Raw genomic sequence first — 27,964 nt, 5'->3', positions numbered from 1 at the left:
CTTAATATAGTGAACTCAATTGATTCATTGCGTTGTTTACTCTAGCAAATTCCTTCTCTTTGGAGGTTTCCAGAACGCTCTCTAGTAAACACAAGCATTCTTGATTTCTGCAATCAATATATATATATATATATATATAAAGTATTTAAAAAAAAAAAAGGTGATGACTTACCCTCCATCCAAACGTACTTAATCCGCCAGTATTCAGTAAGCAACGTACAACATTGCGAATGTAAACAATTGCACGGCTGATATTTATTTCCGTTGATAAACTCGGGTTACAAAACTGCTATAGACGCAGACACACGTCCGACTTCAACGACAACCATTAGGTTTACAGACATTTTCTTTGGGGGGGGGGGACAAACAAACCAATAAAAAACAAACAAATAAGTAAAAAGTTCCTCTCAGTTCAGCTGTGTACACTACTCTATCTGCTCTGTATCTACTCAGTACACCAGATCCTGGGTTCCTCTCCTTGCTGCTGTTTCCCAGAAATCATCCGGGTTTTTATTAACCAGCAAAAAGAAAGTGAAACTGTCCCTGGTGTGTTTGCAGCTTTGTGGTCTAACTGTGCAAAGTCAGACGTCAATTTCAAATTACACACTGCACAGGAATGCACAAACAGAAGGAAAACAATAAGCAGACACTTAAAGGATAAGATTTATTTCTCTTGCAGAGAGCATTTCTGATTTAGAAGACAGAAAGCTTACAAAAAGAGAGGAAAATACACCTTTCTGGAAAAAACCCCCAAAAATTGACAGATAATTTGACCAACCAGTATTTTTGCCACAGATTTGAGAAGTTTAACACAAATACAGACCAACTCATTAAACATAAAACCAGCTACACACACACACAAAAGAAAGAAACCGTTTTATAGACCTTGTCAACTTTGATTCGATTTGGAAAAATGACTAATATGCAAGTGAATCTGTAGCTAAATTTCCTTTATACTGCTGTTAAGATTTTACAGGCACATTATTGCTTTTCGTTGCTGTGTGAAATCCGTGAGTGTCGGTGAGCTTGTGAGAAGTGCCAGCAGTCAGACTGGTTATGGCTGCAGGGTGTGGCACGATTCATCCTTAGAAACTGTCATGATGATAGAGCTGGGAGCAATGCAGCAAAAATGTAATCTGCATTTTCTTTATTGGGAGCATTTTGCCTAGAGGGTCAGCGTTTATTTGCTTATCCCTGAGATGTAAAACATCTAGTCAGATGTGCACGACATGTACTTTCAGGAGTTTAAAACTCCTCTTCAGCGTTGCGGGATCGTGATGCCTTCAGGTGTTTCAAGCGCTCCATGCAGTCTGCCAGACTTCTTTCCCCGTGGACCTTGTTATCTCTCGTCCGCACGTTCACCGTGTCGCTGCTCTTTTCCTTCTCTCCCACCACTGCACATGAAGTCAGTAATAAAACGTTAATTGCACAACCATTACGATATAGTAATATTGTATGATAATTACAGTATACTATAATACTATAGCATCAAATGTATAGTAATAAAGTATATATAACAAAGTATATATAAAAGAAAGTACTGCGATAAGATCACATTTATTTGAATGAATAATATATAGTTATTAGAGAGAGAGAGAGAGAGAGAGAGAGAGTGAATTACCTGCGTCTGTGCTGCAATTAAACTGAGTTTAACTATTGTATGCAACTGTAACTGTATGTTACTATGGTTACAGCGGTTTAAAGCCAGCGCATTAATTTAGATCGGCGATTACACTGACTGGAACTACCTGTGGATTATACGGTTAGATCACACACTTTCCAGCCAATCAGAATCGAGTATTCAGACAGACCATCGTATAATTTAAGATAATTATGGGATATTGGTGCACCCTATACACTGAATGTCTTCTAGCTCTTCATTAATCTTCAGTTTGACCTGAAGCTATGCCAATGTCTGTATAATAAACTGTGTATTTTATTACATTAAAGCTACAGTATTCAGGATTATTGAAATCAGAGGCAAAAAATACTTTAAAACAAGATGTTCCTGATCTGTTGTTAGTCACCCCGACAATCCTGGCAGGAAATATGTCATACTGTCTACAAGAGAGAGTGAGAGAGTGCAAACGAAGCAAAGGAAATATTAGACTGTAAGAGCAAAAAGTACTCCTGATTGATGGAGCTTTAAATGCTTCTTTACAGAACAGATAACGCATTATTTTGTTCAATAATTTAGTGGGAAGCCTGATTTAACCTTGTTTTGGGATTCGTTGTACAGTTGTCTAAGTACTCATGATAGTAATGGGTCCTTTCTGGGGTTTTTTTCTCCTTCCTTTTACAAACTCACTCACATCGAGCAGGAGTGAGTCATCTGGTGAGTAACTTATATTGATTGCTCTGTGTTTGGGCTCATGTGGTAACGCTATCCAGCTCACGCCTAATTTGTGTGACAGGTTGGAAAACAAACTACACAGCTAGAATAATGAAATACACAGTGAACACCGATGAGGTGATATAAATATGCAAATCAGAAGAAATTAGATGCGAGTTTTGTATTTTAAACATACAGAGAAACACTATCTCTGACGGTGATCGTCGCAAGCCTGTCTCCATCTGAAAGCTAAAATTAGCTGAAATTACAGCAAAACAAAAGGACAGAGCTTTTGCTCTTTAGCTGATACTCAGTAACAGACAATAGCACTGATGTGCAGAATAATAATTTTTTTTAATCATAGCTGAAGAGTGATAAACACGCAGGTGCCATTCTAAACCATGCACCATTTCAGTCATCATCATCATAATAATAATCATAATAATAATAATAATAGTTTAATTTATATAGCACCTTTCCAGAGTCATTACTATTTAGGCATAATACCTGGTGTTTTGCGTTTTGAATACAGCCCTGAAGTCTGCTAATACACTGAATGTGTACTGGCGTTTTCAGCAATGAGATCCATGTGGTGGAGAACACTGCAGCACTTCCCACATTACAAAATGTTCTTCCACAAGTAGCTAGGCCTTTTTATACCACAGAGACTAAAATTCCAAAAACATTCTTGCATCCGGTAGCTTGAAATGTTGCCATTTTATGTTTTGCTGTAATATTATGAGTCTATAGTCCAGTGCAGGATTCAGTATTTTGACAGCCAAGCTCAGCAAGAAAGTTCATAAAAACGCTCATAATACCACACTGGCACACGGTCTTGTGGGTGAGCTCACAACACAGTACACAATTATAAACACAATGTTCTAACAAAACTTGTTTCAAATGAATGCCTCTTTTCCAACTTACATTGGTGTGAAAACAGTAAAATGCATTACAATCTGCCACAGGTGAATGATCAGTGGATCACTACAAGCTAGTGAAGGTTTGGCATTTTCCTGTCCATTACCTTCTCCATTCAAGTTAAACAAAACAATTAGGGCTACTAATCCATGTCTAGCATGCATCACTGGTTCATTTTTCCAGACATGAAACAATCCAGAAAGTCTATCTTTTCAGTTTTCAATCCCTAGGTTAATTTTAAAAGAAGACTGCAGCCAAAATAGAGAAGGTGTTCATTTTCTGACCTACTGGTCAGTTACATCTGAATTTGCTTACCTAAAATAAAGTTGTACTGAGCCAACTGTGCATTTCTGATCTTCTTGTTCAGAGTGCAACCGGGATCCAGATCTACGTCTGTCATCAGGCCTGCGCTGTGAAACTCTTTTTGCACCTGAACAGAGAGAGAGAGAGAGAGAGAAAAACAACATTAGTGTTAAGTACTAGTGCAGTTTTCTCTATGTGCGGCATTAACTGAATGTTTGCAGCCTCACTCTTTGTGCATATTCCTCACAAGTGGGTCCAACAGGCACAACCATCACCTGACTTGGGGAAAGCCACAAAGGCCTAGAAAAAAAGAAAGAAAGAAAGAAATGATTGAGTCAGCATAAAAGGGAATTGAGAATGTGATGGCCGAGTTCAACCAAGTCCATTGTAATAACAGCACTGTAAAATGTCTCATGATCCATCAGATCTTATGTTTATAATAAATAAATAAATAAATAAATAAATCCTACAAAAATGATAAATTGTAGCATATTTTATCTATGTTTTTTATTTATCCAAACTACAACTTATAAAAAATTATCATTGCAGGAATATCAGTTAATTAACACTTACTGTCCAATAAAAATTTATTACCTCATTACTGCTATGCAGTCTTGCTTTAAATAAAAGAAAAGAAAAAAAGTTTAACCCAATTTGTCTTATTTATACATACCATTTGCCACCATAGTTTTCTGTCAGGATGGCAATCATCCTCTCAACCGAGCCCAAAATGGCTCTGTGAATAATCACTGGCCTCTTCTTATCATCTCCATCATGACTACAGAGACAGATACATGAAGTGGCTGATGAATTCAGAGTCAACAAAAGTACTTTATTGTGCTGCTATATTTCTACTTCATATATTTGAATATAAAACGTGATTTACATTTACGGCATTTGACAGACTCCTTTACAGAGCAACTTACAATTGTCTCATTTATACAACTGAGCAGCTGAAGGTTAAGGGCCTTGCTCAAGGGCCCAGCAGTGGCAGCTTTGTCGTGCTACTGGTACTTTGTACTATTAATCCAACATCTAAACCACTGAGCTACCACTTCCTCAATGTATTCTATATTTTTTATCTAAATATTTATTTACATACCAGTAGTGCAATGAAAATGACAATTTTCACGAGTCATATGAAATGTGTAATACAGACAAATGAGCAGTAGGTGTCACTGTTGCATTAATAAGATTTGTACAATAACAAAATCCCGTAAATACACAGTAATAATAATACTGAGGCAGAAATCCACAGCATGTAGATTACCTGACGAAGGTTAGATTGAAGCGGATGGGGAGCTGGAAGTCCAGCTGTATGGTGGCACACTGGTGGTATCTTCCAATGGCATCCTTGATCTGAATGTCAATCTGAGGAATAGAAAAAGTAAAGAACGTAAACGGTTAGGAAATACACCAAGTAAATCATCATGTTGAAAATATCCGGCTCTTTCTTACCTTTGGTCCATAGAAAGCACCATCTCCAGGGTTTAATACCCATTTCTCCCCGAACTCATTTAGACTGTTCTCTAGTTGCTGTGGAAAACAAAATGAGAAAGATGATGTGTGTGAAAGGCAAAGCACCGGTTTATTTTTATGTTTACATGCACATCAAATTCCGTTTAAGGTCTATATTTGACTCGCAGCCATATTCTGAATACGATGTTTATACACGTACGGGCATCGGAATATTCCTGTATACATACATGGTTGTTGTAAGTGTGCCGAGTTGCCTTTCCTAAATACCTAGCCTACAGTACAGCTAAGCATCTCTTAGCACCCACAATTCCTCGCGGACCGAGCTTGAGCATATATCTCCTTTCAGTGAATTTTCTAAATAATGTGTTTACATGCAACAAATTTCTGATTAAAACCAGGATATTCCATGGATGGGGATAAAAATTTTGGTAATCAGAATATTGTCTTACTCTGAATCGGTTTTTACATGACGCCATACCAATTACAATACTGCCAAATTGTGATTGATATCAGAATATTGATGTGCATGTAAACATACTCAAATTATATCTAACTCAATTTAGCAACCTCATTCAAAGATCTAACACAACAAGAGGTTAGATTAAAAAAACCTAAACTCTGGTCCAATGTCTCAAACCTGGTTGGTTTGTAGGAGTGCTGCTAGTGCACAAGTAAACAATGAGAAAGTGGCAAAAAGCTGAAATCTAGCTTACCTTCTCAGCCTGATTCCACACATCTGGTTCCCCAAGGAACTTCTCTGGTCTGGTGGAGAGGTTGAGTTTGAAGGTGAAGCCAAATACATCATACACCGCACGCAGGAACTCCAGACAGCCTTTAATCTCAGACTCAATCTAAACACATTTACATTTATTCATTTAGCAGATGCTTTTATCCAAAGCGCCTTACAAATGAGGAAATAAAAGCCAAGCGATACATCAAGTGGAGAACAATACAAGTAGTGCTACCATGCAAGATTTATAATTGAGTTCTAGAGAAGCAAAGTGCACAGAGTAGAGGTGTAAGAGCCAGAGTAAGGTTTTTTAAATAATGTTGTGTGGAAAAATTTGAACAATTAACTATAAAATATTATTCCAGTCCTAACATACAGTATATTGTGTATGTACTGTGTGTCCATCCATCCTTTACTTTCAGATGTAGTAGTTCATAAAATAACTGCATGCATGTACCTTGAGTGGAAAATGTTAATGCTGTAGTTTCATCATTTTTCATCATTTCATTTAATTTTCATGTAATTAGTGGTTTCATTATCATTATAGCTCTAGTTTGATTTATATAGTCATTAGTGATCATTATTGATCCTAAATGACACCCATCAAATTGCTCCTCACCTGGTCCATAGAGCAGAAGATGTGTGCATCGTCCTGCTGGAAGCGCCGGACACGGGTAAGACCGGTGAGAGCTCCTGAGAGCTCGTTACGGTGCAGCACGCCGAAATCAGCCATACGCAGAGGGAGTTCCCTCCAGGACCGTGGCCGATGATCAAACATCAGACTGCAGCGATATAAATAATCAGATGGAGATAATCACTATGTTAAAGTGCCCATGGAATGACTGGACAGCTGCGATTTGATTCTGTAAGTTGACGCATTTCCTTAGATTTCCACAACAGCCAGTAGTGTTTGAGATAGGCCACACCTCCTGAGATACTCACTAGTAGCTTAGCATTCTTAGCAGCTGTGGAAGATTTCTCACTGTCAGTTTGCTCATATAAAATATCCAAGAGCAAACCTTGGAATTGCACCAGGCCATGGGTTATTTACTCGCTCCTAGCTATATTAGCATGCTTTCATCAACCGAGTAGAACACAAAGTGCATTATAAAGAAAAACAAGTGTATGTGTCAAGGAGAGATGGTCTTACCAGTGTCCAGGGCAGTTCATGGGCTTAAGAGCGAAGATCTCCTTCTCCACCTCGAAGGAAAACATGTTCTCACTGTAGTGCTGCCAGTGGCCGGAAGTCTGCCACAGTTTGCTGTTGTAGATGTTTGGAGTGACCACTTCCTGGAAGCCCCTCTTCTTGTATTCACTCTGTGGTGCAGAAATATAATAAGGTTACGTCACAAATCTGACATGTACAGTATCTGCACAGGGTTCTGCTACATTTAACAGGGATATGAATGACCAGTACGGGATGTGGAGTATTCTGGAATCTTGGAGTATCCTGTGTTAAGGTCAGGTGTATGGCTTTGCAATCACTGCATGAAAATTGGAAATTTTTTCTAGAAATCACCATATAGGCTAGTGTTTGCTTACTCTCTCATGCTTACTCTCAAAGGGTGGAGATAAACAATCGGTTTAGCAAAAAGATCATGGGTGTGACAGCATTTCATTTGAGCAGATGACTAGGATGCTTGTTGTTAAAGTACAGTAAAAGCTTTGCTTGCAAGCAGGTAATACAGGTACTTCAGCAAAACACCTTAAAACACACACACACACTACATAAATATGCAGAAAAACACCGTCTCTGACGCAAACGATTCAACAAAACAATCCTCCTTGACTTACAGCACTGTCTACCTCATCCAACACAGGTGCACTCAAACAAACCGAGTCTACAGGCAGGCCTAACAGAATTATTACAAACACAGCTAGTGTGTGAAACCTAATAAATAGTTACATATCTAACCTAATAGTTTCATGCTAGTTACAAAGTTAAGATATGAAGATGACACACAGTCCCCTCCAAAACTATTGGAACAGCAAGGCCAATTCAACTGGTTTTGCTGTAGACTCAAGACATTTGGATTTGAGATCAAAAGATGAATATGAGAAGAGAGATTAGAATTTCAGCTTTTATTTCCTGGTATTTATATGGAGATGTGTTAAAATATTGGAACATGTGACTAACAGGTGTTTCTTGTTACCCAGGTGTGTCCTGTTAGATTGTCTGAACAATAAATAGCTCTGAACATCTACTCCAGGTTTTAGCCTTCAATTTCACCTTGAAGACTGCATTTGTTAAAAAGGATAAGCCAACATGAAGACCTGAGAGCTGTCAATGGGAGAAAAGCAAGCCGTGTTGATGCTGAGAAAAGAGGGGAAATCTATCAGAGGCAGTGCACATTGAGCATAGCCAATACTGTAAGTTGGAATGTCCTGAAAAAGAAATAAACCACTGGTGTACTGAGCAACAGACACCGAACGGGTCGGCCAAGGAAAATAACAACAGCTGATGACAAACATTGTGAGAGCTCTGAAGAAAAACCGAAGATCTGAATACCAGGAAATAAGAGCTGAAATCCTAAACTCTCACCTCATATCCATAATAGTAATTTTCAAAGAACAAACATATTTTGTGTAAATCACAGACAGGGAATGTGACAAAAAATACTTTATCGCATTTGTGCATTGTCCTGCGAGCATTTACCTTTAAAAATGCTGATGCAGTGAGTCATCGTACTGAAATACACACTTATCTAACCTTGACTTGATCAAACTGTTTCTTGTTCTAAATACTATACTGAAAATTTTCAACATAAGACATCTTAAATTTTCTTTGCTTAGACATATTCATTGCTTGCCTTCTTAAACTAACCCATTTATTCAAACAGCAAAATGGCACAGTATAATATTCCTACAGCATTTATGATTTGCTCATAAAGCCAGCTGTGTGCAGTATGTTCTACACTGGATCTCTAGGAAAAACAGCTTACCCTTATAAACTCCATCAGTGTGTTGTAGATGTAGGCCCCCTTTGGGAGGAAGAAGCAGCTACCAGGGCTGAGATCATGGAAGAAAAACAAGTCCTGTTCCTGGAAACAAGAAACAACAACAGTGTGTCTGTGCGACTGTCTGCATTCAAGAGACAAAGATTGAGTTCATGCATGAGAAAGAGACTAACAACTTCGGCAACTAAAGACACAATGATAAAAAAAATATATATATATATAAAAAAAAAAAGTCAGGGCACAAAAGCTCAGGCTTCTGGTTATCAGTCTTGCTTTAGCTGTGACAAAGTGATCCCCGTGTGCCCATCGGTGTGCTCCCTGGCAGATGGCACATTAAGGAAACAGACATCTGCCAGCTTTACCCCCTGGCCTCGCTGCTAGTTAACACAGAGCACAGAGGAGTACTGGGATTCCCCACACAGAGCAACTATACTCAAAGCGTGAACAGCGTACAGCCTGAATCATTTACACTCCTGGAAGACTCCTTACTCATCACGTCCATGCTTTTTCTGCTGGTTTATCAACAAGACCATTTAATCACCAACAGCCATCTTTCCTCACAAACACTAAACCTGGTCCTGCTGAGGGTGACTGCGTACAAGAAAATCTAGCTCATGGGGGTGGGTGCTCAATAAATACCTCTTTATTCTTAACAGCTGGAGAAAAACTGAGAGTCAACCATGCAAACACACAATAAATTATAATCTGCCAGAGCTTTTGTTTAGATTGTACATGCAAACACAGTGCAAGGTGTTTTGCAAGAAGCAAACAGCTCCCATGGCAGCAAAGATATCCATATTGTAAACCAACTAATCCTAATCAGCTAATACAAATATTCACTCCCTGTGTCCTGTTTCCTGTAATGAATTGGATTTTCAGAAAGGGGAAATTTATTTGCCGACCGTACAGGATTTCAGGAAGTTTTTTGTGATTGTTGCAGCCAAAAATGCTCGATTTTTTTTCTAAATTTGTGATGCAATGTGCGGAGTTATAGTGCTTTTTGTTTTAGCGAAAACTTCTTGAATTGGTTAAATCGCAACAGAACATGGTCATTTGCAGTGATGTTTGCTGGTCAGTGAGACCTTTTGATGTTCGGCGCATGTGATTTGAAAAGGTGTTTGTGCTAAACGTGTATTGTGATGACGTCACATGACACATCTTGGCCCAAATGTGCAGTAGTTTTGGCCCAAGTCTGCAGTACAAATTGCAAGCTCCTCTGAATATTGCAGAATTTGTTTGATTTTGTGTTAATTTCTGCGATCACAAAATCCTGAAGAGACTGATTTGGTCAGACGGCTGCTTTAACTGAAAAAGCAGAAGGTGTCTCCTGTATCGCTGTCCAAATGTAAAAATCGGAACTGCTAGGGCAAAATGATGCAGTGCATTATGATTTATGCGGTACCTCTCTGTACCAATTTCATGATACTGATCCCACAATCCTTTGCACTACATAATCAATACCGGACAGATTCTTCATGACCCCCTTCCCCCATGTTTTAATTAAGAAATGCCATTAACTCTGTTGCATTAATTTAATTTAAATGTTATTTTAGGTATTATTTTATATCCTCTCACTTTTCAAATTGAACACCAAATACAAGCACGTTACACAATAGTGCAGTGCCACATGAATCAGAATCGCTTAGATCCGGTATCGGATCAGCCTTTTATTGCCCCTGTCCCAACATTTTTGCGACATGCTGCAGCCATTAAATTCAAAATGACCTTATTTTTTTCTTACAGGTACATTTCCTCAGTTTAAACATTTAATATGTTTTCCATGTTGTATTGTGAATAACATACAGGTTTATCAGATTCGCAAATGATTGCGTTCTGTTTTTATTTACATTTTACACAGCATCCCAACTTTTTTGGAATTGGGGTTGTACAGTAGTTAACCTAAAGCTCAGCATCTGTAAGCACCCACAATTCTTTGCAGACTGAGCATGCACATATATCTCCTATCAGTGGATTTTCTGAATAAGGTGTTTACATGCAACAAATTTCGGATTAAAACCGGCATGTTCCGGGGTAGGGATCAGAATATCGTCTTAATCTGAATCGGGCAATCTGATTGCGGTGTTTACATGACTCAATACTAATGACAATATCGCCAAATTCAGATTAACATCAGAATATCGATGTGCATGTAAACGTAGTCACTGATTCAGTAAGTCACCTTATAACATTACCCATGAAAAACCTGCTTAGTTTTTATTCAGGTCATATCGTCAAATCACCCAGCTCTACCGGAGCACGTGGCTTTAAGTATTCTTGAATCACATCACACTGCACATGTAAAAGCACAATCCTAAAAACGATGCCATTCTGTACAATCAGTAAATTTACATCCATACCCGTCCCAGTTTGCGGTGGTCTCTGTTCTTGGCCTCTTCTTGGAATTTCTCCCAGTCCTTCAGCATCTTAGGGTCGGGGAAGGAGATACCATAAACGCGCTGCAAGGTCTCCATGTCTGCCTTGCCTTCCCAATATGTGGATGAATTCTAAACATAAAGAAGTCTCCAGTTAAAACAAGGGACCCGGTTTTACATACACAATAACCGACACAGCTCCAGGGTCTCAAACAAAAGGGTCTGATAATCAAATCTTTCAGAGTTAGATTAGTGAGTGGGTGAGTTAGATTAGATTACTGAGTACCTTATGAATCTTCAAGGCCTTGATCTTCCCAGTGTGTCTTACGTGGGGTCCTCTACACAGGTCAATCAACGGCCCACACCTTCAGAGAAACCGATAAGAGCATATAAGAAGAGCATACCTACCAATCTGTTCTCTTTTGATCCAGATGTGTCATGTGCATCCATGTAAAGCTGCTTTATGGCAACGTCTACTGATTATATAATCTCTGTACAAATAAAACTGCACATTCAGGACAGGAGACATCATTCTCACAAATGCTTTTTCTTTTTTTTTCCTAGCACTGTATAAATTCATACTAAATTCAACACCAGACGCAGTGCAAAAAGTATTTATTAGGGATGCATTGATGCCAACACTGGCTTCAAGGTATCAGTCTGACACTGTGCTCATTTCCTTAATACTCAGATACCATAATCCACTAATGAACAGACAACACAAAATGACAACAATCTGGATGTATTTCCATTAATAATCACAGCAAAGCCGAGCAGACTGCAAGCTTTGCTTTGCAAAAAAAAATATCAAGAGGAGATACTACAACATCTTCAACATGATCTGATAAAACATCTTCATAGCGGTTCAAAACTGCTGGGAATTGAGTGCACACAAAGGTATACACAAGCATGAAGCACAGAGACGCACTCTTTCTTTCCAACACGTCCCCCCCCGCCCCCCGCCCCCTTCGCTCAACAGGGATTATACAATGTTTCTGAGTCATGAGGCAATTCACAGAACCTTGTGTTCATTTTTAATCAGCACACTCACTCATAACGCTCTGTGTGCTCAGGTCAGCCATCTTCATGCTCTGTATTAAAGATACTGCTTAAAAACAGTTTCAACAGAAATCTTAGTACAAGGAGATGATTCTTAGCAGCATGACATACAAAACTATGTAAAATCTTCCAAATGCCCCTAATTGATTAATCGCTCATTTCTAAGCTACATTATGTGAGTTGTAATCTGGGACCATGATAAATAGAAGAGAAGAGTTAGTCCCACCTGTAAACTGTAGTTGTCGGGGTAGTAACTTTCTCATTCAGGATCCTGCACTTAAACTTGTTGTACTGTGGAAGACACAGAAGCACAAACTTGAGCTAAACCAGGGTTTAAGGAGAGCGTGTCTTCTTTCATGAGCTCCCAGCTCCCACTGTCAAACCCGAGTCAACGGTAAACCTCGAACATACCTTGAACATTTCCAGAAGAGTCTCCTTCTTTACCTCCAACCGCTCAAAGGGCTGCTTCTCCTTGATAATCTTTTTACACAGGTTCTCGAGACAGGGGAAGTCATTACTCGATACGCCTCTGAAAGTGTGTGTGTGTCAGAGCAGGAGAGAAAATAGTTGAGTGTTCATGAATAAACATGAACCAAAAAAAAAAATAATAATAATAAATATAAATAACTTCCAAAGAAATTCCAAACATCTCCTAGATGCCACATTCAGAGGAACTTTCTCTATTACCAGTCACCTTATTCGGCTTTGCTGTTCCACAGCTGACACATCTACACCATAAACAAGGCGTGACTTGACAGTCAAATCATCTCTTAGAATATCATTAGCATAAATTGGCTTTTCAGCAAGAAAATAACAGTGCTTATTATTTCCTCCCCTCGTACTAATTTGAAAGCACGGTAAAAGAGCCCAGTCGAAGAAAAGGTCAAAGAAAATTGTTCAGAACACATCTTTCCCAAGCTCGCTTTGAACAGATTGGCCGATCGGTCTTTGAAATTAACATTTCTTTAGCACGTACTGAATATTCAGCCATCAACGGAAGAATTCGTTAAACTAATAAAAGTCTGACCTTGTGCTGAGAGAAGAGAACGCGATTCAAACCCTATTCACTCTTCGAGTCCTGTAATGTATTTTTTTTCTCTCTCTATGGTTATTAAACTGTCTGGTAAACAAATGACTAAATTCACCTTCCATATAAATGCTATGCAAAGTAAATCAAGTTCACTAGGCCATGGGGAATTTAAAAATTTATACACCAGAGGCACACTTTTCAGCTGTAGCACCATTTAGCATCAAATATAATAAATATTTCTTATTTATATTTCTTCTTACTCCAGCTGGCAGTTCTGAATCTGCTTTTCGTACACTGGAGAAGATGATCTCATTAATCTTATTCTGCTTTCGCAAACATGACAATACTAAAAATTAACATTAACATTCAAAGGATATAACAGTTCTTCCATTGTGTTAAGAAAAAGACAAAAAAATTCAATAAAATCATAGCAGGCCTATCTAGAGCACAAGAACCATACTGACGCTAACAAATATATGTTGAAGTTTGAATAGTAATGTTCGAATCATTTGCACACTCACTCGTTCTCCAGGTACATATCGTAGTAGAAGCCGTTCTCGATAGGAGGTCCGTAACACAGGCAGCCTCCGTACACTTTCTCCATGGCCTCACCCATAATGTGGGCACTGGAGTGCCAATAGACCTTAAAACAGAATCATTTCATTTCAATTTAGGCAAATAAAATACACTATACGGCCAAAAGTTTGTGGACACCTGACCAACACACCTGTATGTGTTTATTGAACATTTCAAGCCAGATTTAGTCCCCCTTTGCTGTCATAATATCCTCCACTCTTCTAGGAAGGCTTTCCGCTAAATTTTGGGATGTGGCTGTGGGGATTGGCTTATTCAGTAACTGTGCAGGCCACTCGAGTTCTTCTACTCCAACCTTGGCAAACCATGTCTTCATTACGCACAGGAGCATCGTCATGCTGGAACAGGTCTGGGTCTCTTAGTGCCAGTGAAGGGAAATTGTAATGCTACAGCATACAAAGCCATACTATAGAATGGTGTGCTTTCAAATTGAAAAGACTCACTTATGACTATGATGGTCAGGTGTCCACAAACATTTGGCCATACAATAAAAGTAAATATGGCTCATGGTAAAAAAAAAAAAAACTAATTACTGAGTCACTACCAAAAAGCCCCACAAGTACAAAATGCCTACTTCTGCAATGATCAGCTGATAAAATTGATAAAATCTATTAAGAAAAATGATCAGTGTGGATTTTTATCGTTGAAGCACTGTTCGTGTAAAACGATGACAAAAACATTCAACATAACTGCACATGCAGCACACTATAGCAGGCCATTAATTGCACAGGTAGATGTTGGCTTGCTATGGTGTTACTGTCTGTCGCGCCTCCTCCAGTGCCTGTAGGACTACCACTCTTCCTTCAACTTTGCCAACATGCCTAACGCAACCAAAACTATACAAGCCTCCCTAGTGACTAGGCATGTTAATACATGCTCAGTGTCACTGGTTCCATATAGTTTCCTCCTCCTACACCTAATACCACCCAGAATAGTTTGCCTAACACAACCAGAGCCATACAGTGACTAAGCCTATGACTATTCCAGGGGACTCGGGGCACAAGGTGGCAGACATCCTGGATGAGCTGCCACCCATCAAAGGGCACAATCACACACACATGCACGCCCATTGACACACTACGGACAATTTGAAAATGCCAATCAGCCTACAATGCATGTCTTTGGACTGGGGGAGGAAACCAGAGTACCCATAATTAATTCGACTTACTGCTTGTGCTTCTTCATCGTCAAACTTGAGAAGCTGCAAACTGCAGTCTCCCTCCAACGGTCGGTCAAGGTCCCACACACCTTTGTCCACTTTGGCAATCACGGTGTTATCAGCAAGGCCTTGGCTGTTTGACAATTTGAAAAAGCACAGGAACATTTTCAATTACATACCACAAAAGTAAATGGAAAGACTAAAATACTACCTTTTGCTTTAAGCTCTGATTTACATATACACATTTAAGCGACAATGAGTTTTGGAAAGGCGCTATATAAATGAAACAACTACTTCTGGTTTTGAATACTGAGCTCACAATCATTAAGCTGTTGCTCTGCATTTATTATTTCAGTTCATTAACTCATTATATTGTGCAGTGAAAACCATATTGGATTAATATTTGATTATTATTCTACCTTATAGATATTTCCCCCTCTCTCCTAACAGTTAACCAAATATCCATTGATTAACTATCATGGTTATTTCTATATTACGGGTATTTGAATATTATTATTAGTACCTAAAAAAAAAAAAAAGAAACATATTTAGAGTAGTTATAATGAAAAAGTGCTGTTTACCCTGTACTTGACGATAATATTATGTGCAATATTACACTAAAATGTGGCTCACCTTGCTAATTCTGCTCCCTAAATGCTTTTTTATTTACATGTTTGAGGGGGCGGACAGAAATAATGCCTGCTGGACAAAATATATAAAGATGGACAAAGATAGCAGAACGTGAACATGACCACTAATCATTAGCATTCCATCAAACTAGTTTTTTTTTGTTGTTAGTTTTGGAAAGAGGAGAGTACAGGTGTCCTTGGGTTTTTTTTTTGTTTTGTTTTTTTAAATCAGCTCATGTATTCAAGGCCAGAGAGTGAAAAAAAAAAAGAAAGAAAACAAAAATTAATCAGTGCCAGAAGCAAATTCCTTCACTGCCAGAAGCGATTAAGCAATACTGTGTCCTTCCTAATTTCCGTTAATTGTCATTTTCACCGCTCAGATATTGTGTTCGGTCTGAGCTGCTCCTGTTGCAAGAGAAATCAATCGGTCTTCATCTCGTGTTCATGTCTGTCTTAAAGCTTAAATGATTTTATTTGCTTGTTTTGGTGCACATTGAACACTTACGTGCAACTGCGCAGAAGCAGAAATTAGACTTTAAGGATACAGCCATACCAACTAGAAATAAGAAGAGCCCAAAAGAAACAAATCCTCTCACCTGATGCTACAGGCAACCTGGTATGGTGTGGTCTTCCAGGACTCACCATCCACCACTTTCCCATCGGGCAGGGTGATCTTAATGGGCTTACTCTCCTTCTCAGCTCTTTCGGCTATCAGAGCATCATGTTCAGCCTTCAGCTTGTTGTACAGGACCAGACGATCTTCTATGTATTGAGGTTGAGGATTCAGCTGCATGAGGAAAGAGAAAGTTTTTTTTGTTTGTTTGTTTTTAAAAAAAAAAAAAATCATAATAACTCATAATTCAATAATGAGGTCATGGAGATCAGTAGAATACGATCAACACTAGGACTGGCTCAGACCAGCCTTTTACCTGAATACTATTTCTCTAAACTCTAATTCTAAATTTACTATACTAAATTCTTAAAGCCCTTGAGTCATTAAAAATTACCGTAAACATCACAAATAAATTCAATGCCGAACACAGGCAGCCCCAAAAGGCAGAAATTCCTGGCAGCTTATTCCTGCATCACCTACCTCAGCTCTGCCAGCGGTGTCTCCAGCTCCTTTGCTCTTCTTCTTCACTCCATCTTTCCCAGCACTGTTTGCTGCCTTGCCCTGAGACAGATGAATAGGATGGGAGTGTGACTGACTGTAGCAAACATTCAGCAATGTAGATTAAACATGCTGCTCCACCCATTGTAAAAATATTCATGAATCAGTTGAGGCTGCTGATTTTTATCACAATAAAAACAAATGTGGATTTAAGAAGGTATTTGGATATTTAGATGGACCACAATGTGCCATACTAACTATAACTATAAAACTACAGGCACTATATACACCATAAACACCACATACACCCTATATACACCACAGTGTGTAAGTATCTGTGAAAAAGTATCTGATTTCTTCTGTTTCTGTCTATATATCATACTAAATAGTTTTGGATCATCAAACAAAATACAAAATAAAACAGTCAACCTGAGTAAACACACAATACAGTTTTGTTTGTTTGTTTTGTTTTTTTATTGAAGCAAAAAACAAAACAAAACAAACAAACAAAAAAAAAAAACTACCACCCATGTGAGAAACTAACTGTCCCCTTAAACTTAAAATCCAGTTTTAGCAGCAATAACTGCAACCAAATGCTTCCAATAACTGTATATCAGTCTTTCATGGTGCTGTGGTGGAATTCTAGCCCACTCTTCTTTGCAAGTCCTGCCCACTGTATCTCAATTGGGTTCAAGTCAGGACTTCGACTAGGCCATTCCAAAACTTTAATTTAGCTTTTTTCAGCCATTCAGAGTTGGATTTACTCCTACGCTTTGGATCTTGCTGCATAATCCAGTTGCGTTTGAATTTCCATGTAGGGACTGAAGACCGGGTGTTCTCCTTTAGGATTTTGAAACAGCAAAGCATCCCCACACCATCACACTTCCACCACCATGCTTGACCATGGGTATGATGTTCTTTTTGTGGAATTCAGTGTTTGGTTTAAGCCAGATATAACAGGACCCCTGTCTTCCAAACAGTTTCACTTTCGACTAATCAAGCCACAGAACATTCTCCCAAAAGGTTTGAGGATCATCAAGGTGTGTTTCGCCAAAATTCAGACAAGCCTTAATGTTCTACTGGGTTAGCAGTGGTTTTCACCTCGCCAGTCTTCCATGAATGCCAAGTCATGAACAGTGGACCTTTATTGAGCAAGAGAGGCCTTTTTCACAGCACTCTACACCACATACACACTACAGGCACAACTAGTTATAATAATATTATTAATAATAATAATAAACAACTTTATTTCTATATAGCGCCTTTAAAAGCAGCTTCTCAAGGCACTTTACAGAATAAGAAAATATCAAGAAAATAAAAAACACAGTTAAAAACACAAAACATACAAAAACAGACTATTAAGAAAAAGCTAACCTAAAAAATGAGCTTTTAGGTTAGATTTAAAAATGCTAAAATTCTGTGCATCTCTAATATGAGCAGGGAGCGCATTCCAGAGTCTAGGACAGGGGTGGGCAATCTTATCTGGAAAGGGCCGGTGTGGGTGCAGGTTTTCATTCCACCCAAGCAGAAGCCACACCTGAATCTATTGAAAGCCAAGATCAAACTGGAATAAAGTTGGTTTGACGTTGGACGTCCGATATTCGCGGATATGCGGAAATTAATGGACCCTCTCTAAAGTTACATACGACATTGTTAAACACGGTTCTAACTTCAATAGCATTTGAAGGGAGTGATGTACAGTCATATAACCAACTGTAAAGTGTTCATCTAGGTGTCAGGTATGACGCACACCTTTTAGATTTTTGATATTTAATAAAATATGCTATTAAATCATATGTAAATTAAATATGAATTTCACTACAGAATGGGCCCATACACAAAATATACCATGATTTAAAGCTCAATAGCATTTGAAGGGAATGATGTATTTAGCTTATTTTGTTAAATATCACAAATCTAAGAGGTGTACATTATAGCTGACACCTAGATGAACACTTTACAGTTGGTTATATGACTGTACGTCATTCCCTTCAAATGCTGTTGAAGTTAGAAACGTGTTTAACAATGTCGTATGTAACTTTAGAGACGGTCCCTTAATTTCTGCATATCCGCGAATATCGAACGTCCAACATCAAACCAACTTTAATCCAATCAATATCAACTGATTAAACAGGTGTAAACAGGTGGAATCAGGCGTGCCTCCTGCTTGGTTGGAATGAAAACCTGCACCCACACCGGCCCTTTCTGGATAAGATTGCCCACCCCTGGTCTAGCAGCATGGGACGAGAAAGTCCTGTCCCCTACAGAGAGCTGCTGTTTTCATTATGTTAGAATAATTAGCCTCCTAGTTTCAGTGGAAAAGTTAGCTCAGTTAGCATGAGCAGTTTGACAGCATGCTAGCGAAGACTGAAGGCGAGTTAGCGGACAAGCTAACCACATTATGCTACATAGCTTTAACATACAACATTACCTGCTTCCCTTCTTTGAGTTTTAACTCTTTCATCTGCTCACTGATGGCCTCTTCTGCCATTCTGAGATGATAAAATAACTCAGGACTACAGATAGATCCTCCGTATGGTACTTTTATGGCGCTCTGCAGCCTTTAGCCGTGCCGGCAAACAGCAAGATCTCCCGGATATGGTTCGAATACCTGTACCAATGCTGACGCAACATTGCCGTAATAGGCGGGCTTTCCCTTGACCGACAGCATATTACAGCGAATGGTAATGCGTTGTTGCTGTAATGGGCGGGATCTTCTGTGACCTGTAGCAGATTTCAGCCAATGATGTCCCCGTAAACTGCAAGTCCATGTGGCAGTGAAATGATGCAATATTCACGTTGGAGATCGTGTATTTGTTAAATATTAGCGTAATATGACAGCCAGTAAGAAAACAAACAATAACAGTAAATAGTTTATTTATTATTTTTGATTACCTATTATTGTATTTATTAATTTAATTAATTATTAATTGCCTCGTCACACTAAAACAACAAGTAAAATAGGATAATAAAATCTATTTTTGAGAATCCATTTGACTAGTCATTTTTTTTAGGGTAAATTTTATTCAGCATTTGTTAAATATTCAATAATTTACATATTTATTCATTACATGAAAAAAACGACCTCAAATTCGATTCAGTTCTATTAACCAGAAATTTATAAACAGCTTATATTGGTGATTTGAACGAGTTCACGCCAATATAAATATATATGTAATGCCTTCCATAATTATTGGCATCCTTCATGAAAATCAGCAAAAATTAATAAATAAAATATGTTTTGCTCAAACATACATAAAGATGCATTTAAACATTTTTAAAACAATTTTAAATCATTTTTCATAAAGTGCTTTTTTCATACAAGACATTGGCTTCAAAATTATTGCCATATTTTGTAGTGCTTGCCCATGAGAAAATAAAAAAAAAAGTCTCTGTAATGACAAGGTCATAGAGGATTCCTGGACCACCTCCGTTATATTGTCAGGTTGTACATGTGGACTGCCCTCTTCAAGTGAGAAAATAGTTATTCGGTTAAAAATCAAAGACCTAGATTATCATTGCAAATCATTGATTTTCTGTTTCTGTTATCAGTACTGTGTTGAAGTTTGGGTCATCATTTTGATTCTACACTGCCCTCCGCTAAAATTGGAGCAAAGAAGGCTGTGAACAATTGTCTTTATTGTCTAACCTTTTGATCTTTTGTTTTAAAAAAAAAAACCTCACAAACATACTCTGCTCTGATGGATGCCAACAACTGCAAACAAAACACAGATTTATAAAAAAAAATATCTTTGTTAAATATAGGTGTGCAAAAATTAATAGCAACCCTATGAATTCATATGAAAAAAATATATATGTAGTTCTATCTGTGGCCAAGTATGAACCCTGGCAGAGGCAATCAGGTTTTTAGACTGAAATATCCTGGTACCTGGCAGCATTCATGATGCCATCAATCATCCCAAGAGGCATAAAGCCGTCAAAGCATCAGTGATCCTCCACAATCTTTTTTCACAGGATTTCTTCAGTAATTCTCTCCAGTGTATTCATCACAAATATATATATATATATATATATATATATATATATATATATATATATATATATATATATATCCTGTATATGCCAGGATGCCTTCTCCTCTGGCTATTTAAAATTGTGTCATTTTATTTTGTTGACATAATATAATGATGTCTGTAAGTGCTCTAACACCCAAATCCACAAACTAGTAGTAAACTAGTGGTTTTATCCACTAGTTTTATCCAAACGTATCCTTTTGCCTAGTTTAGCTTTTTCCATTGTCTAACAAGTTGAATTTTAAGTCGGATATCTCTGGAATACAGCTGATGTTCAGGTGAATTCAGTCCCATATGGATTGCTTGGGAATCCACTACCATGTCCCAGTACTACTATGTAACCCATAATGCCTCGAGGAACTCGAGGACAAATTTAGAGTGGCATTGAAGTGCATATAAATGTGCCACTTTATTACCCAGGTGAGGGAAGAGAGGAGAGAGAGAGTGTTCCGGCACGTATTGAGTGCGAGATTCAATTTCATGCACAGACACTTGCTTAAGAAGGTGAGACTGTGTCAGATTGACCTGAGCTCTTGCCGTGAGTTCTTGTAATTTTCTGCACATTTGACTTGGCTCGTAGCCCAAGAGCATGCTCTGACACTCAAGTGTTAGCAGAATACATAGCACTTGCATATGTCTGCTTGAACTTAAATCAATCTAATTGAAAGAGTTAGACAGGTATTTATTTAAAATATTAAAATCTAAGATTATCATTTCATTTTTCATGTTAAAGCATATGAGTCAATAATTACTCTGATTTATTAATAATTACAGAGTGTCCCAAGTGTCTCAAAAAAGGGGAAATTAACACCTTTTTTTTTTCAGCAAAATGTCTTCCAAAAATTTTCAAACGTGTGTGTGTGTATTTTTATTTTATTTATTTTTTTATTTTAAATAGCCGTTAAGAACGCCTTTGGCAAAATAAGAACATAATGAAATCATTCTTATGGCTGGATCAGGAAGCTGTCTCAAGGTTGCGATGGACTTTAACAGGAAACATGGCAAGCACATCACATGACACTGCTGCCAAACTTGTTAACAAATTCAAAAACACTGGAAATGGATATCCACGAACATCCACAGACGAAGGCACAACCAACATGGTGCTGGCATACTGTACATAGTCCCTTATATATGGAAACCTTTGGGGCACCCTACAGTATAACTAATAGGGAAGGTGAGAGTATGGGCTACTTTACACCGGACATGTTTCTGAAACATTTTTTCCATAAATGTCAGAGGTGCGCCACATGCAGTAGTCCACACCTTCTGTACCAGAGGCATATAATTACGGAAATTAACTTCATGCAAGTATGTGAACACTTTGTGTGAGCATTTGTGAGCATTTTGAGCTATCGGTTTTGAACGCCTTTGCATACTAAATTTAAGGAGACTGTGCCAAAACACAATTCATAATAATGCAGCACAACACTGCATTTTGAATGTTGCAGCTAGGAGCACTATAGCAGGAAGTTCCATTCAATCACATTTTAGTGCTCTAATGTCTTTACAACTTAACATGTTATATATTTAAGAAGGGCTTTTTTGATTAGAATAAAATCATGATTGAGGATTTGGATGATTTTATTGCGGTCATGAGATATACTACATGGCCAAAAGTTTGTGGACGCCTAACCATCAGACCCATATGTGCTTTTTGAACATCCCATTCCAGATATAGACCCCATTTTGTTGTTATAATAAGTTCCCCTCTTCTTGTATGGATTAACACTCGATTTTGGAGCATGGCTGGGGGATTTGTGCTCATTCAGCCACAAGAACATTAATGAGCATTAAACTCTGCCACATACCAGAACTGATAAACTGAACGTTTTTTTTTTTTTTTTTCATGTCTTTTGTCATGCTGCTAATTTCATCAGGTTTTAGCGCATATATATGTGTGTATGATTGGGTATTTGTGTTTATTTATTTATGAGTGGGTTATTACTTGTGAGTGGTTTTAACTGGACCTTTGGTATTTAATTTCGGTCCAGCTCATGTGCATGTGTTGGAATGACAATAAAAATCCTTGAATCCTTGAATCCTTGAATGAGATCAGGCACTGATGTCTGGTGAGGAGGCCTTGGGTGCAATCGGAATTCCAGTTCATCCCAAAGGTGTTCAGTGGGGTTGAGATCAGGGCTTCGTTCAGGCCACTCGAGTCCAACCTTGGCAAAACATGTCATCATGGACCACACTTTGTGCACAGGGGCATTGTCGTGCTGGAACAGGTTTGGGCCCTTTAGTTGCAGTGAAGAGAAATTATAATGCTACAAAATACAAAGACATTCTATACAATTATGTGCTCCCATCTTTCTGGCCACAGTTTGGGGAATAACCACATATGGATGTGAAGGCCAGGTGTCCACATACTTTTGGCCATATAGTGTATGTGGGCCAGATTAAGTAGTAAATGTTGGCCATCACTGGTCCATTACTCCTTTGCTATCAAAGTTTGTGTTTTGCTGGGTAGCACAGCTCCGTCATGCTTTCAGGTCACCTCAAAAATGTATTTTTGGTTATCTTATGAAAAGTCAGTGTTGAACAAACAGTAAGAAGCAAATGCTGAGTACAAGCATTTGACTTGTCTGGTGTCAGGCTTAGGTCTGAAACAACAACAGATTGCAAATGACTGATTTCATAACAGCAAGCTAATGCCTTATTAATATTAATAGTAGTGACTAATTGAGGGTGTCTGGGAAAATGGGCTGTGAGTTGAAGAAAAGCAGAAAAAAGGCACTCCAACAATTTATTACAATTATATAGGCATGATTTTCCTATTTCCTATTTCCTATATACAAGTCACTTGACATTTATTTAATATTCACTCATGATCCAAACATCTTGAAAAGAATCAACCCTATGGTCAGGAGTTCAACGATGCCTCAGCCATCCGTGACTGAGAGCCAAGGGAACACAATTAGCCATGCTCAGGGATGGCATACTTTCTCTCCCCTGTCAGTCATAGCAACACTAACCAATTGTGTCTATGAGCTCATGCATGCAGAAGCGGGCAGATTTCCTCTGAGTGTTTTATGCTGCCCTATGATGCAGGAAGAGCAGCAGTTTACTGCCTTTACTGTTTGTGGAGGAAGCTCATCTCATCCTTCATTCTCCCCAGTTGGTAGGTGTCATATGATAGAGGAGAGCTGGTTGGTGGCTGGGAATTGGCAGGTCACCAACCTGGTCAGTAAGATTTAGGGGGAAATGGTTGAAAAGAACATGATACTGCATATAGACCTATAAAATTGTGCTCTAAAATGACAACATTGTAATAAGCAATTACACATGGACCTGATATATATATATACATACATATATATATATATATATATATATATATATATATATATATATATGTGTGTGTGTGTGTGTGTGTGTGTGTATGTATATATATGTGTATATATATGTATATATGTATATATATATATATATATATATATATATATATATATATATATATATATATATATACACACACACACATATATACATATATACAATATGTATATATGTATATACAATATATATACAAGAAATTCACCGACAAGTCGGTGAATATCTTGAGGTTCAGTGAGGCCATTTCACATATTGTATGAGCTCCAGAATTCCCCTGACTATAGGCTTTGAACTGGTTTCACCATGAAAAAGATGTCCTCCCAGGGAAACATGAAAGTGTCTGCCTTATTCTGCCCTTGTTTGCTTAATTCCACCCATTTAAACCACTTAGGAGGAGATTAGCTTTAACAGGTGATGCCGGAGAGTTTCTGATGGGGGACAAGGGCCTTTCAAAACAGTCAGGCTCAAAGGACATGCTGATGGCTTATGCAAATCAACCTTGAGCATGCAGTTATTTATTCCAAGAAAATCATCTGTGCCACAACTTCACACCCAGGCCTGTAGCGGAAAAAAACATTTGAGACATAAAAAGTCAAATTAACAACATAAAACTTGCAAATTATGCTTGGGGAATCATTTTCTTGCAGTGTGATGCTAATTGCATGACTACTTGGCATGTCAGTTTTAAAAAGTCATTTGTAAGGACTGTGACTTCAATGGTTTTTATACAAAAAAAAAAGTTTGGCATACAGGCTGTTTAAATGTGACCCTGAGGAAACCTTACCTGAGGAATTTGACCCTGAGGAATTTTCTTAACCTTACCTCCAGGGGCACAAATGAATTTGAATAGTCCTGCATGCTTATCGTGAACATATTGGTCTTTGTAGGTGTTTCCATAACAATGAGGTAAGTTTCACAAAAGTTGTACTGTCACACAGCAAATCTAAAGTAGTTAATGTTCAGTGTGAGCTCAGTATATCATATGTTTAGTGTTTACCGATTTGAAACATTTTATTGCATTCAAATAGTAGTACAGAGAGACATAGAAGTTAACATGAAAAATTTGGCTAGAGGTCAGGCAGAACTCCAAAGCATCAACTGTACAACAGGGCTGAGAAAACAATAATAACAAAAGAAGGGGGAAAAAAACAATACAGGGGAAACAAACTCTTGTATTCAGACAAACAGCTTAACCGTATTCAGTTTTTGCCACTGTTGGCTATACCAAATACATTCAGAATAATGACTGTATGTTGCCCATAAAGTATGTAAAACATGATCCATGATTGCGCTTTCAGGATGAATTTCACTGTGTAAAGATTATTCAGATGTTCTTAATATTAATGCAAAAAAAATCCACATTAGAATGCTGAAAGATGTCATCCCTGCTGAAAATGAAAACAATAGAAATACTCATAGAGTTTGTAATGGTTTTAATGGTTATAATGAGAATTGTATTCTTTTTTAATGGAAACTATAATGGTCCCTGTGGGTCTCTGCAGGTAATTTGTTGAGTTCTATTGGTGACATGTTATGTCTAGTGGATAACATTAAGGAACAATAATGGTAATGGTTTTAATGGTTAGCAGATGGTTTGTAATGGTATTTGTAGTAGAAACCATTAGAATATCTGTGATGGTTTATATTATTTTGGGGTTTTTTTCAGCAGGGATGTTTTACTTTTACGATCCATCACATCACACATTTCCTAAACTTGTTGCCTTTTACTGTTACTAAATCTCAAATATCATTGGGCAAATAGGTCTAAAAGCCATTATGCACGTTTTACTACAGTGTGTGATTTATTTGTCTTTAAAATGCATTTAAAATGAACTCTAATATTTTAATTAAGTGGAGAAGTACAAAAATTGGTTGTTTGATGTTACCTGCCAAGGCTTCTTATTAACCTTGTTAGCAGATTAGCTGCACAAGCTAACTGAAATACCCTGTACACTCACCAGAGGCACCATACAGTATGCCTAGATATCCATATAATCCTCTTCTTAAAAGTTAAACACAAATTAAATAACACACTAATCAGGGTGAAAATTTGATGCTTGATTTACATGTTCCAAGCCAGGCTTTGTATGAGCTATTAGCAGATTAGCATCTATAACTGTACTAGCTACAAACATGCTTCAGAAACACTAATGATCTTTGCTACTTCCTTCTAAGCTTAATTTTTCTTCGTAATGACTCTTTAATGAGCAGGATCAAGCAGTGCATAGGAACTAATTGCTTGTATAGGAACTTGTGGGAAGTTGTGAGTGGAAAAGAAAAAAAAAGATTCTCTGTTATCATTTCGAGCTATACATGGTTAATGTGATACAAACACGTAGTGTAGCGCTATTACTAATGTTAGCTCTGTCTATGATGATGTACTGTCTAAAATGACAGGCTGAATAATATTTAAATGTAATTGCAGGCTAAAGCTTCGATCTGTTTAAATGTTGATAGCTAACTAAGTGACAAGCAGCCACAGTTCAGACAAATAAATCCAATTTGGTCATGTGTAATTTGCAATACGGATGTGTGTTTAATGGACACCAGGTAGGTGGAGTAATAAAGCACAAACTGAAAATATTCATAACAAATAATAAGCTTTTAGCAGAACCCCCCAAACGAGCAGTGAAGCAATGATCAAAACTAAGTTCTGAAGTAAACTTTGTGCAGATTGATAAGCACCATGTGCAAGCTGCCCCCAACAGTCCACATCCCACCTATTTTTTCTAACATGAGACCTCAGGACTTGAATAATGAATTCCCTCCATAATCATAAATCTCCCGGTACAGCACGTTCTCACACAGTTTTTTACTCGTGTGTGAGTCTTACATGTCTTTATCCTGATTTTCTTGGTTTAGTCTTTCTTCTTTCTTCTACAGTACCATTATTTTTTCTTTGATACAGACCTGCTTCAGATCTTTCGTTCTTTTTTTGTGATAGAAAGACTGATGGGTATTCATTGTTCATCACAGATGTGCACCGTGTATAATCCAGGTAGAACAGCATATTCTTTGTAATACATGTTTAAACTGTTAGTGCATGTGTGTGTGTGTGTGTGTGTGTGTGTGTGTGTGTGTGTGTGTGTCTGTGTGTGTGTTTGTGTGTGCGTGTGTGCCTTTGCTGTGCCAGAAATATAGAGAGTTCTGTGGAGATATGAATACTTATTAGAAGAAATCAAAACTCTATTTAAAAAACAAATATAATAACTGTATGCTTGATTTATACCTGGTAATTTAAAATCTTTAAAATTTCCATATGATATATATGGGGGATAATTGCATAATTGCAATTGCCAGGATAATTGCAACACACTTGCTTTCTTTAAATGCATGCATAGAACTGCAACTTCATTACATGCATATGCAAATACATCACTTCTCCTTGTCTGTTTGAAAATAAAGGGATTTGAGAAAAACTTATTTTCTGCCACATAGGTAAAAAAAATGGACATGGATATGCAATGATCTTTTTTAATATTTAAAGTCCCATGAAGTGCCTTGAAATGTGTGACGTTATTCGATGTGTTGACATAATTTCCACTGAAACAGGAAGTCAGGCCGGGACGTATCAAGTGGCTCCTCACCCTTTTTAAAATAGCCAATAGCTTTTAGCTTACCTCATAGTCCTGGCTAAGCTGTAATTGACAATTAGTAGCATGGATTTTTATAATGTTGGGGTGGGACACTTCGGATTCTAGAGAGCACTTGATTGGACAGAAAATCTAATGAGAAGGTGAAGTGCAGAATGATGTCATCAAAATTGTTGATCCATATTCAGTCCATACAGGATTTTTTTTTGTAATTGTTGCATCCAGAAATGCTAGCAATTTTTTTTTCAATACTTTAGAAAACTACTTTAATTGGTAAAACTGCAATTGCATGGAATTGTTTGCGCTGTCTTTTGCAGTGATGTTT

General features: G+C 37.8%; 1 protein-coding gene across 1 annotated transcript; it reads right to left on the bottom strand.

Moving 5' to 3' along the window:
* Nucleotides 1–645: 645 nt before the first annotated feature.
* Nucleotides 646–19,287, bottom strand: tars1 (threonyl-tRNA synthetase 1). The gene is made up of 19 exons (XM_053654146.1): nt 19,105–19,287; nt 16,656–16,736; nt 16,159–16,349; nt 14,943–15,066; nt 13,702–13,823; nt 12,562–12,679; nt 12,377–12,441; nt 11,378–11,456; nt 11,077–11,223; nt 8,705–8,803; nt 6,913–7,079; nt 6,382–6,544; nt 5,746–5,883; nt 5,012–5,089; nt 4,824–4,924; nt 4,227–4,331; nt 3,781–3,853; nt 3,566–3,680; nt 646–1,394 (listed from the first exon to the last, which is right to left on the bottom strand). Exons 1-19 carry the CDS (start codon nt 19,162–19,164, stop codon nt 1,246–1,248), a joined length of 2,175 nt encoding a protein of 724 aa, XP_053510121.1. The 5' UTR covers nt 19,165–19,287; the 3' UTR covers nt 646–1,245.
* Between the last annotated feature and the right edge of the window lie 8,677 nt (nt 19,288–27,964).

Source organism: Ictalurus furcatus, chromosome 22 (assembly GCF_023375685.1).
Source record: "Ictalurus furcatus strain D&B chromosome 22, Billie_1.0, whole genome shotgun sequence".
Taxonomy (NCBI): domain Eukaryota; kingdom Metazoa; phylum Chordata; class Actinopteri; order Siluriformes; family Ictaluridae; genus Ictalurus; species Ictalurus furcatus.
Note: the sequence above shows the minus strand (reverse complement) of the source record. Positions and strands in the feature narration are given on the sequence as shown.

Bases quoted from the DNA above. Each gene is read 5' to 3' on its own strand.
- tars1 (XM_053654146.1), bottom strand. From the start codon at position 19,164: ATGGCAGAAGAGGCCATCAGTGAGCAGATGAAAGAGTTAAAACTCAAA. The intron at 11,457-12,376 runs GTGGGACTAACT...GTTTCTCTGAAG, and splicing joins CCGACAACTACAGTTTACAG to GTGTGGGCCGTTGATTGACC. The intron at 11,224-11,377 runs GTACTCAGTAAT...CTTTATGTTTAG, and splicing joins AGGCCTTGAAGATTCATAAG to AATTCATCCACATATTGGGA.